This window comes from Trachymyrmex septentrionalis, unplaced genomic scaffold (assembly GCF_001594115.1).
Source record: "Trachymyrmex septentrionalis isolate Tsep2-gDNA-1 unplaced genomic scaffold, Tsep1.0 scaffold14, whole genome shotgun sequence".
NCBI lineage: Eukaryota > Metazoa > Arthropoda > Insecta > Hymenoptera > Formicidae > Trachymyrmex > Trachymyrmex septentrionalis.
In genome coordinates this window covers 4,001,189-4,012,938 of record NW_017304543.1, presented here as the reverse complement: position 1 = coordinate 4,012,938, position 11,750 = coordinate 4,001,189, and the positions used below count along the sequence as shown (strand labels likewise).

The 11,750-nt window shown below is 30.4% G+C and overlaps 3 protein-coding genes across 7 annotated transcripts in view; all 3 read left to right on the top strand.

The window, feature by feature from the left end:
• Window positions 1-1,844, top strand: part of LOC108745552 (glyoxalase domain-containing protein 4) — a 2,579-nt gene extending 735 nt beyond the window's left edge. For both annotated transcript variants that reach the window (XM_018481750.1, XM_018481749.1), the window contains exons 4-7: window positions 204-469; window positions 702-857; window positions 965-1,140; window positions 1,220-1,844. In XM_018481750.1, coding sequence (XP_018337252.1) covers window positions 204-469; window positions 702-857; window positions 965-1,140; window positions 1,220-1,339 — 718 coding nt within the window. In that variant the 3' untranslated portion in view covers window positions 1,340-1,844. The remainder of the gene's footprint in view (window positions 1-203; window positions 470-701; window positions 858-964; window positions 1,141-1,219) is intronic.
• Window positions 1,845-2,253: 409 nt separating this feature from the next.
• On the top strand, window positions 2,254-8,270 carry LOC108745550 (poly(U)-specific endoribonuclease homolog). 4 transcript variants are annotated; one of them, XM_018481744.1, is made up of 11 exons: window positions 2,332-2,405; window positions 2,650-2,729; window positions 2,795-3,051; window positions 3,148-3,225; window positions 5,000-5,305; window positions 5,402-5,479; window positions 5,587-5,640; window positions 5,796-5,975; window positions 6,164-7,283; window positions 7,351-7,762; window positions 7,897-8,270. In XM_018481744.1, the coding sequence occupies exons 2-11, from the start codon at window positions 2,659-2,661 to the stop codon at window positions 8,128-8,130; spliced, it is 2,790 nt and encodes a 929-aa protein (XP_018337246.1). In that variant the 5' UTR covers window positions 2,332-2,405; window positions 2,650-2,658; the 3' UTR covers window positions 8,131-8,270. The 4 variants fall into 4 exon arrangements, with proteins under 4 accessions (XP_018337247.1, XP_018337249.1, XP_018337246.1 ...); XM_018481745.1 differs by lacking the exons at window positions 2,795-3,051; window positions 3,148-3,225 and having other exon boundaries at window positions 2,254-2,405; window positions 2,650-2,782; window positions 5,106-5,305; XM_018481747.1 differs by lacking the exons at window positions 2,650-2,729; window positions 2,795-3,051; window positions 3,148-3,225 and having other exon boundaries at window positions 2,258-2,405.
• A 690-nt stretch (window positions 8,271-8,960) lies between these two features.
• LOC108745551 (poly(U)-specific endoribonuclease homolog) overlaps window positions 8,961-11,750 on the top strand; it is a 5,598-nt gene continuing 2,808 nt past the window's right edge. Inside the window, exons 1-2 of the mRNA XM_018481748.1 lie at window positions 8,961-9,246; window positions 11,470-11,583. Of these exons, the coding sequence (XP_018337250.1) occupies window positions 9,195-9,246; window positions 11,470-11,583 (166 nt within the window). The 5' untranslated portion in view covers window positions 8,961-9,194. The remainder of the gene's footprint in view (window positions 9,247-11,469; window positions 11,584-11,750) is intronic.

The window sequence follows — 11,750 nt, the reverse complement described above, 5'->3', positions numbered from 1 at the left end:
TAATATCAAATGGTTCCTTTCAACCTGTTGATATTTACACACTCAGAATTAATTTAACATAATTTACAATGTTATTTATAATATAATTTATTTTGTATATTTTTTTATGTTATATCTTTTTTTGTTAGTATCAAATGCATCATATTCCTTATTCATATAAAACATTTAAAATTTGTAACATTGTAAATATATTTCTTTTACAGACCATATGCAAATCGTTGGAGCAAAACAATGATAGGATATGGCCCCGAGGATACACATTTTGTCATTGAGTTGACATATAATTATGAAATTAAAGAATATCAAACTGGAAACGATTTTAAAGCTATCACTATATGTTCGAAGGATGTGATTGAAAAAGCACGCGCAAATAATTGGCCAATACATGAAGAAAATGGAAAATTTATAGTACAGGCACCTGGTGGATATAAATATTGCATTGTTAATGAACAATCTCCTACTAACAGTGGTAAATATAAAATCAGTCAGTCAGTTTTTAACAATATTGACGCAACAACCACTTTGAAGTTAAAATTATATAAATCAGTTTATCATATTACAGTAATAATAATTTATAAAATAAAGAGTTATATAAAATATTTATATAAAAGAATTATATATAAAATGAAAAAAAAAACAATTATAATATCACATTTTTAGCAAACTATTATTTTTGTTAATATATTGGATGTTTTGAATAGATCCAGTAGAGAAAATTACTCTATCCAGCTCCAATCTTGAACGTACCATTGCCTATTGGAAGGATATTTTGGGATTACAGATATTTGATAGAAAAGATAAAAGTGTGTTGATGGGCTATAGTGAAGATCAAGTCAAACTTGAATTTGAAGATATTGGTGAGTATACACATAATATTTAATTTATTTTAATTTTTTATTAAATTTGTAATTACTGTGATTAAATATTTAATATGCTTTGTTATTAATAAATTTTGTATATTAAGGTACTGAAGTTAATCACGCAAAAGCATATGGACGTATCGCTTTCTCAGTACCGTTTTCAGAACAACCAGCAATTCAGAAAGCTATTAAAGAAAGTGGAAATAAAATCTTGACTGATTTGATAACTTTAGATACACCAGGAAAAGCTTCTGTAAGAGTTATTATTCTTGCTGATCCAGTAAGTATTTTGCAATATTTGAAATAAAACGCTTACAGTGCAGTTGCATTTTACAAATTTTATTATGACTGTTTTTCAGGATGGGCACGAGATCTGCTTCGTAGACGATGAAGGATTTCGGCAACTCTCAGTTCCAGATTATCCGAGTGAAAAAATTTTAAATAGATATATTAAAAAGGAATCAACAGATGACGCGTAAAACATTATTTCTACTGTTGTATTTTAATAATATTATTGTAGGAGAAGTTCAGGAGACTTGACCATTCAGGAGAGTTAAGTCAGTTCAAATGTTTCGTTCAAATTTTGCGCCAAGCTTGTTAAGATATGCGAGTCATATGATATCATAGCTGTAATCATGATGTAAGAATATAAGGTGTACCATTGCACATAATGGCAATAGCAATACTGGAAACAACCAATCAAATTTTGGCCTCTATGCACTTTCCTGCATATAATTGCGCTGGCATATTGGAATAGCCAATTAAATTTTGGCCACAAATCGCTCTTCTAATGCGCATCCTCGGAAATGGTATATCTTATCTTCTTATCATGACTGTAATAACAACCGATAATCGCTAAACGACACAAAATTTGAACAAGTATATGAAATAATTCAACTGTATTATTTGATCAAATCTCCCAGATTTCCCCTAGATGTTGGAATGCTAATTGTAAAGAGATTAATACTTAAAACTTAAATAAAACAAAACATTAAATAAAAACATGTAAATATATAAATAAAAAATGTTCTTATAGTTTTGCGAAAACAAATTTTTTTTTGTATCAAATTGTATGGAATTAAATGCTATATAAAATGTATGTCTCTATACTCCTCAAATTAAATTTTATTACATAAAAATCTAGTATCACATAAAGTTCTTAATTCAGTTGCAAATTTTGTATGCGTAGGAAACTGTTTTTTTTTTTGTAATCTTCGTAGAAATAAAAGATGCTGATGCTTAGATATGAAATGGTAATTCTGTGATAATAACGTTTATCAGCTGTAATTATATTGAAAGCATTTAGTTGTATTAGCAAATGGTCAATAATAACGTAATATTTTAACGTGTTTACCAAGAAAAACGCAATTACTACTAAGAAAATTGATAAATGTAAAAAAAGTATACTGTATGTTATATGTATTTATCATCTTATAGCCATCGAGCACACCAGTGTTCTCAAATTAGTGTAAGACTGTCTCCATATAATAGAGATGAAGGTCCGAATTTTGCTACTCCTGTTTCTCTTAACGTTTCTTTTAGCCAGTAAGTATATACGCAATAAAATTTTATGTAAACTATTATTTTATATATTATTACATATATTACATATATTATACATCTTTTTTTATGTAACATTATCCAAATTAAACTTAATTTATTATATTGATAATATTTTAAATAATTTTTTACTATTTAATAATTTTTTATATACCTTAAATTAACTTTTTAACATGTCAGCAAAAAAAAATTTTGCTTGGATTTATTAGATTTTAATTTTTATTTTCAGACTATGTAAATGCAGAGAAATGGGGGAAACTTGGAGTCTCGCGAGGCATTCAATTTTCTTCTCGAGGAGACTCGTCACCAGTAGGTTCCTTTTTGTCGAAACTTTTTAGATCTAGTTCAAGATCCAGTTCTAAATTGAACAATAGAAGCTCGTCAGGCAGTCATACAACGGGATCAAGACATTATGAATTCGGAAGTTCATCAGATGGACACACGAAAAGGTCAGGCTTAACTGGCCATGAAAGTTCATCTGGTGAACATATGGCAGGATCAAGTCCTTTTAAACATGGAAGTTCATCACGGAGACGTACGATAGAATCAACTCCTTTTGGACATGCAATCGAGCCCTTATTTCCGCCTTACTTGGGACGCACAGGATCAAATCTGACTGGAACTATATCGAGTCAGTATATGATATGGTTATAATGAAAGACAAAATACTGTTTATTCCAATCTTTCTGTAGTTATAGCAGATTTATATCTTTCACTCTTATTGTAGGTCAAACTTCGCATCAACAAAATAAAGATGCACCTTCGACGTTTTTACAAACTAAAGGAGGAGATACTCCACGACTCTGTAAGTGCTACAGCAAACAGTAATTATAATTTATTTTTATAGTTTATTTTTTTTATTGAATGTGTAATATGAATATTTTTATTTTTGTAAAGCTTCAAGTTCCGGGCAATCTAGTTAGCTAGATATGGCCATATCTAGCATCATATCGCAATATAGGTATTATTAGCATTGATTATCTTGTTATATTTACAGTTACAATACATTATTAGAAATAAAGAATTTTAAAATGTTATGTTAGCTGAGATATTATCTCTAATATTTTGTTTCATGTCTAATTTCATTCGTTTGTCTTTTTCTATTATATAAAAAATAATATATCCTTTTTTTAGGACGTTTATTAAGAGTTCTTTCTGGAAAGTTTTTTAGAAATTTATCCTACGCGTAGAACATCAAGCTTTACAAAATAAAAATTCTACACGATATAGTCCATCAGCACCGTCGACTAATCATCTATCGAAATCCACTATGGTACCTTTACAAAATCATAATATTATTTTTTACCATTTTCAATAAATTTACGCATTAAAATTTTTGAAATTTAAGAAATAATATTTGACAATTATAATTATAACAGAAAATTCACGTAAATTAAAAGAAAATAGTTTTAGCAAATATAAACAATTTAAACATAATTACAAATTAGCAGGTGAATATAATTTTCTTGCAGCTTCAACTTTTTTTGGCCAAATAAGCGCGTAAAAAATTACTTCTATCGTTGAAATGTTTGTAATTTATTAATATTATAAGTGTAGAAGGTGTCCGGGAGACTTGACCATACATGAGAGTTATATCAATTCAAATGTCTCGTTCAAATTTTGCACCAAACCGACATGCGGGTTATGTTGTCATATGACATCGTAGTGTTGATATGGACCGCTAAACGGCACGAAATTTAAATGAGCATTTGAAATGGTTCAATTATATTATATGGTCAAAACTTGTCCTAGATATTATGGTAGAATGCTAATTACAAATAAAGAGAAATTAATATTTTAGACTTAAGTGAAACAAGACATCTAAATAAAAACATGTAAATAAAAAATGTTCTCATAGTTTTGCGAAAACAAACTTTACTTTTTGCATCAAATTATATGGAATTAAATATAACATGTATGTCTTTATATTCATTCTCAATTCAGTTGCAAATTTTGTATGAGTAGGAAACTCATTTTTTGTAATCTTTTCGTAGAAGTAGAAGATGCTGACGCTTAAATATAAAATGGTAATTCCATGATATGAATGTTTATCAGCTGTAATTATACTGAAAGCATTTAATTGTATTAGTGAGTGGTCAACAGGTCAATAACGTAATCTTTTAACGTGTCTATATCGTTACCAAGAAAGACGCAATTACTAAGAAGACTGATAAACGAAAAAAAAATATACTGTATATTACATGTATTTATCATCTTATAGCCTTTGAGCACGCCAGTATCCTCAAATTAGTGTAAGACTATCGTCTTTATGTAATAGAGATGAAGGTCCGAATTTTGCTATTTCTCTTTCTCTTAACGTTTCTTTTAGCCAGTGAGTATATACGCAATTAAATTTTATATAAAATTACTTTATATATTATTATATATAAATCATTTTTTTGGATGTAACATTATCCAAATTAAACCTTTATGTAAGTGTTATATTATTATATTGATAATATTTTAAGTAACTTTTGATTGTCTAATAATTTTTTATCTACGTTAAGTCAACTTTTTAATATATCAGCGAAAAAGAATAATTTTGCTTGGATTTATTAAATCTTAATCTTTATTTTCAGATGATGTAAGTGCAGGAAGATCTGGATCCTCGCGAGGCTCGTCATCACGAAGTTCATCATCACGAAGTTCATATTCTTCTTCGTCTAAACTTGGATCCAGTTCTAGACATGAAAGTTCATCAGGTAGCCACACAACGGGATCAAGACATTACGGATTCGGAAGTTCATCAGGTGGACACACGACAGGGTCGGGCCCGACTAGCCATGGAACTTCATCTGGTGGACACATAACAGGATCAAGCCCTTTTGAACATGGAAGTTCATCGGGGGGACGCATAGGATCAAACCCAATTGGAACTACGTCGAGTCAGTACATGATATGGTTATTTTGAAAGACGAGATATTATTTATTCCAATCTTTCTGTGATTATATCAGAATTATATCTTTTACTCTTATTGTAGGTCAAACTTCGCATCAACAAAATAAAGATGCATCTTCAACGTTTTTACAAGCTGAAGGAGGAGGCGCCACACGACCCTGTAAGTATTACAGCAAATAGTAATTATAACCGTTTTTCCATTCATTTTTTACCGAATTATTCATTTTTTGTTAAATGTTTAATATGAATATTTTTGTTCCTGTAAAGCTCAAACTAATTCCGGGCAATCTAGTCGACCATCAGCACCACATGGCAATACAGGTATTATTAGCATTGATTATCTTATTTATAGTTAGAATATATTATTAGAAAGAAAGAATTTTCAAATGTTATATTAGCTGAGATATTATTTCTCATCTGTTTTCACTCATTTGTTTTTTTCTAATATAAAAAGTAATATATTATTTTTCTATTAGGAACTTATCCTGGTACTTATCGTGGAACATCAGGCTTTACAACAGAGAGTAAACAAAATTCTGCACCACATAATCCATCAGCGCCATATAATCCATCAGCACCGTATAATCCATATAGTCTATCAGCACCGTCGACTAATCATTTGTCGAAATCCACTGTCGTACCATCGCAAAATCATGGTATATACTGTTTATCATTTTCATTAAATTTATGCATTTAAATTCTTAAAATTTAAGAAATAATAGTTATCAATTATAATTACTGATTATGACAGAAAATTAAAGTAAACTAAAGAATAAATGTTTTAGCAAATATAAATAATTTAAACATAATTAAAAATTAGCAGATGTATATAATTTTCTTGCAGCTCCAACTTCTTTTAGCCAACCAAGCGCGCCTTATAACCCATCACAAGGAACTGCATTTAGTAATCCTCCATGGAGCAATCCTCATTTCAATCCGAGTCAATCTCACCCACCAGGTCCCACTTCTACTAACATCGGCTTCAAAGATCATCTGCGTCCAACTTCGATGCCCGTTTCTTCTGCATCTTACCCGCATTCTCCTTATCCTAGTTCTGGTTTTAATCCTCCTCCATATACCAGTCATCCCTTCAGTCATTCGAATCAACCTCACGTACCTCATATACCTTCCACGCACAATCCCAGTTATTCTTTTCCCAGTCAATCGTTTGGACACCCTTCGAGTTATCCAGCGCATATTCCGCCACCTGTATCAGGTACATTCGGAAATCCTTATTCTACACACCCCGTTGGCGGAACGTATGGCGCAGCTGGACACACTTATTATCCTCAACAACATGTTCTGGCGCAGCCGGCAGCACAACCATATATACCTGGACAAACGGTCATAATGGTTCCTGGTCAACAAGATAGCGGCAGAGGCTTTGGTCAGATGGTGAAAGAAGCACTTGTGTTCTCTACAATCAACGCCGGTGTGAATAGGCTGATAAATCCGCATGAACATTACGTGCAGGATTACAGTAGACCAAATCCGAGTAGTGATGCCAGTGAAACGCATATAACTTATAATAATCATTATTTTAATACAGTTCCTCCGGGTAGTATTTCTCCGGTTTCATCAAATATACTTCAAGGAAATGTTCCTGTTGCGTCTCCTGTCAATCCAAATCCTATAAACAATCCAGTTATTACTCCGGGTGTATCAATTCCTACAATTGTCAGCAATGGTAGCACAATATATCCGACTGACAATTCTTTCATAAACACAGTGGGTACAGCTAACAATATGGAAACTTCTTCAGTTTCTACTAGTAATATAGGGAATAATCAAGGAATGCCCAATCAAGGAACAGCTATTTATTCTCCGCAATATAAAATATCAGATGACGATCTATTAATGTTGACCGAAGAGTTATTCGTGAAACAAGAAGTTAACATATCCAAGTATTTGACTTTACATCTTCAGAGTAAATCTGAAAACTTAACCGATGCAGCTAAGGGACCGTAAGTTTTGTGTTTAAATCAATCACAACAATTATTCTTTCCTTATTTACACATTATACGTTTCTAGATTAATTTACGTGCAAGAAGAAGCATATGATTATCCAACGATCTTAGCTGTTCGAGCTCTGTACGACAATTACGAACACAATTCTACTGTGAAAGAAACTCATACAGCGGAAAAGCGAAAGAGAGAGTACTTTCTGTTAGACATGTTTGCGAATACGAATGTGATGGCTAGAACTATGCGATGGTTATCAGATCGAGGTTTCATCCGTCCCTATGACTTCCAGAAAGACACTTTGCGGCGTTTCTGGTTCAACACGTTTAATGGTGCTACATCAGGTTTTGAGCGAGTGTTCACATCTGAAAGATATGGTACGGAGCTTCTTGGGGTGCAGGACTGGATCTATTTTAATTATCAGGAATCGAAGAATCGTATTGATTACATGGGATACGTGGATACTATAAAGCTTGGCGACGTGAGTCATATTGTATTATATCTATAGATGTGCTATGTATGTAAAATATATATTATCGTGTCTTAATGTTATGCACGAAAAGAATATAAAAGTATATTGTAAAATTGATTATAACAATTATTTGTTTTTTGCAGAGAGCCTCATTGGTGAAATTGAACTTCCAAATGGATGATATTATTAGACCAAACGCAACGATATTCGTGGGCACGCTTCCCGAACTTGAAATGGCTTTGTACATGATATGTTTTTATACCAGGCCGAATAATTTATGTCCCGTTTCACTTGGCGGAACCAAGTTTAATATTTACACGCATTCATTTAGATATTATGGACAAGATCTTATAGATCTTGCGCTTCCTATTTTCTAATTCTGTATCATATGAATAAATTCTCGGACGTGTAAATTATTAAAATACACAGTTTGAGCGAATTTTAACAAACAATATCAAATGTAAGAATGTGTGATTAGAATATATAAATTACTTGTTTTTAGTTATTATTCATGTAATGCGACAAATCTTGTTACAATAATAAGAAATATATATATATTGCAACTTATTTGAAAAATTTTTGAGATCTTATAATAAACATAATAATTTTTTTTCTTATCTTATTCTTATATGATAAAAAATAATGTTATATTTAAAATTAAATAAACAATATTTCTATTTGTCATTATATATGTATGTAGAATTTGAGAATAATTGTAATTTTACATTGAAAAATACGATTGTTTTCCTTTTACTTCAGTGATGTTCTCTTCAAGGACGCAAAGTTCAATTTTTTCTGAAATTTGTAATATAATATTAGTTGGTAAAATATATTTTTATACAAAGCAATGTTGTTTCCAAGTAATATTAAATTTAATGAATCTCACTTCAAAAATATATTATTTTGAAATTTTATATTACAAAAAGATTTTTAATAAATGAACCTTGTAAAAAAATGAGCAAAAATAAAACATCATAAGTTTTTATTAAAGAGAGATCGGTTGGAAATTGTCTAAAAAAATTGTAGAGAAAGCGCGAGAAATCTAGAAAATACCGTACATGTATGGCTTTCTTTGAATATCTTTTAACTAATATGATCTAGATTTTATAAAATTTTAATAGTTGCTTAAAGTTGCAAAAAATTGTGTTAATAAATGAAATATTATTAATTTAATATTTCAAACTGAGAAGCGTTTAATCGAATAGCTCGACCAATTACAGTTCTGTTACAGACGCATAGGATCAGTGGAAAGAGAAAGCCTGCGAAGCATGAATCATTCAATGTTACAGGCGATGGTCACCGACGTCTAGGCCGTTCAGCATGAGGTCGAAAGGTAGTAGTCTGTCGACTGCGTGAGCAAACAGTGCGTGTCAGAGATCTTTTCGAGTTTCGAACTGATTGAAACAACAATTTGGCAAAAGTGAAGCGAGCAATAACGAATATGAGAATCAGGACGTGCCTGATCACCGTGATTGTGATTTTATTTATTTTCGGTAATGGCACATGTTATTTTTAAATAGATATTAATAGATTATAATTATTAAAGATTATTAAAGTAATAGATGAAGTTTACATGTGAGAAATATCATCAGATTTACACAAGATGCTTTTATAAATCAAGTGCATTAATAAATTCTTCGCTTAATCAATTTGTATTAAAATAATTTTGTTGAGCTTTTACAGAAAATTCTATATTTAGAAGCTATGCGTTTTGCGAATTATTTCCATATGTATATCCATTCTTAGAATGCTAACGTTTTGTGAATATTCCAGTTCACTTCATCAGGACGAAAAGTTTACGAAACTTTGGTATTTCTCAAGAATTCACGGCTCCGTTTATCTATTCAGGTAAACGGAGCCGTGAAATATGCAAAGCTTCTATTAGATCTATCTATATAGAAAATACCATAGAAGCCTCAAAAGTATTAAAGGTCGATACTGATTATTTTAACAATCATCTTAAATTTTGTTAAACTTTAGAATATGCTTTCAAAATCTATTGTGAAATGCTCTAACAACGAAATAATATTTTAATTAATCGAGAATGAAGTTTTAGTAAAAAAATTTTGTTGAAATTTTACAGAAAATTAATTGATGACTACGCTCCAAATAAAAAATCTAATTAAGTAAATTTTCCTTGAAATCAAGTTACGTGTTAACAAGGAAGCACGGAAGTTCGCGGAAATTCATTCACTTCTAACTATCTGTAATTCACGAATTACTAAACTAATTTATAGCTCACCAATTACTAGCACAGAAACGTAATTTCTAATTTAGTCAGAGAATCTCGTGTGCAATAGATGTTGTAAACTTGAAAAAACCAGTTATTTCATCATTTAAAAAAATGGATATGTTTAATTCATTAATAAACATGTTTGACTTGTGCATTTATAAGATAAAAAAAAACACTATAACATATGTGTGTATTATAGAGAGAGTAAATTAAACATATGTTGCATTTTACGACTCATAAAATTAATAATTTTTAATTTGTTCTATATTTCAAAATTTTGCGAAGTATCTTTGAAAATATATAAGAAAATAAAATGTATAGATAATGGATCAGCTGTTTAATTAGACGGTAAAAGAATAGAGGAAGCATTCTAAAAAGTCACGTAAGATTTACGTATAATGTTAATAAATTGACTAACAAATATAGACTCCGTAATAAGTGAAATCAGCAGAATAAATTGCTCTTCCATCTTACTCATACGTCATGCCATCAATGTGCTCCTCATATGGTATTATTCACTTGACAACGTTTACCATAATTGCATTACTGCGTTTATGATACTAAATTGGAGATTTTCATCGAAAGTCACGTACGAAAACTGTTTTGTCAAATTTAATGTTGCATAAACAGTAAAAAAAAAAGTAGAAATTTTTTCTTATAATTATAGTAGCTTTTTTAGGATTGCAAAAAATTACGTATAAACTTAAAAACGACATACATATATATAATTTATAATAAGCTATATCGATATCAAAATAATTATTAATAAAAATTGTCGTTTTCATTACCGAGAGAATTTAAAAAATGTAAATGGACTTGATTTTGAATATATCTTTTATCTTTCTCTCTTGTATAATGTGCGCACGAACTCTCAAAGGTATTCATCGTAATACATAATATTGAGCCAATGAGTGAACAGGCAATTGCCTACATTATATAATAATCTGTTGAAGAACAATAGGCTTGGCAATCTGTACCGGTGTCGAATCGCGAGAAATAAAAGAGGACACCAAGTTCTATACAGATAGCTTAATAAGCACTCAATCAACGTGTTTTATGACGCAGAAATCTATCTAACATCTCGATTCATTCTAATATGATTCTATTTTTAATAGTTTTCACAGTAGAAAATAATTGAGAATATTCTGAAGTTTTATAATACGTAAAAATTTGTTTGCATATGTGTATAAATTTAAATTACAAAAACTCTATCTTTAGCTACATTTTGTTTCTCTTATCCTAAGTTACAATACTCTAACAATAAGTTATAATTCTCCTTAGTACTCTCAAGAATTTCCCTTTACGATAAAATAACATAAATGTCGATTTAATTTTTAATATTTAAATACTGATATACGAAAAGGAATAAATTGAATTATGTATAGTAATGATTAATCATAGTTGACAATGAGACGAAAGACATGTAGTTAAATGTTGAAATTATTGCATACAATAAATTGCATGTATGATAATGTGCTTACAGCGGACACAGATGGTCGTAAAACCAGCGGACGGAGGAGCGGTAGTAGTGGATGGGGCTCCTCTTCCTCTCGAAGGCGAGGTACTTCTCAGAGAACAACTCAACGGCCACAGACAGGTATGTAATATCCCAAACATTCAGCGCTTACAAAACGTTAATAAAGCGCTAAAAAAGCGATTATATGCATATAATCGCTTTTTTAGCGCTTTGCAAACGTTACCATGCTATGTGGGATTATATTTAGGTACATTTTATCACTACATATTTTTATTATTATTATTATC

Excerpts from the sequence above, each read along its gene's own strand:
- LOC108745550 (XM_018481744.1), top strand. The coding sequence starts at position 2,659 with ATGCAGAGAAATGGGGGAAACTTGGAGTCTCGCGAGGCATTCAATTTT. Across the intron at positions 5,480-5,586 it reads AGGAGGCGCCACACGACCCT|CTCAAACTAATTCCGGGCAA; the intron begins GTAAGTATTACA and ends GTTCCTGTAAAG. Across the intron at positions 7,763-7,896 it reads ATACTATAAAGCTTGGCGAC|AGAGCCTCATTGGTGAAATT; the intron begins GTGAGTCATATT and ends TGTTTTTTGCAG.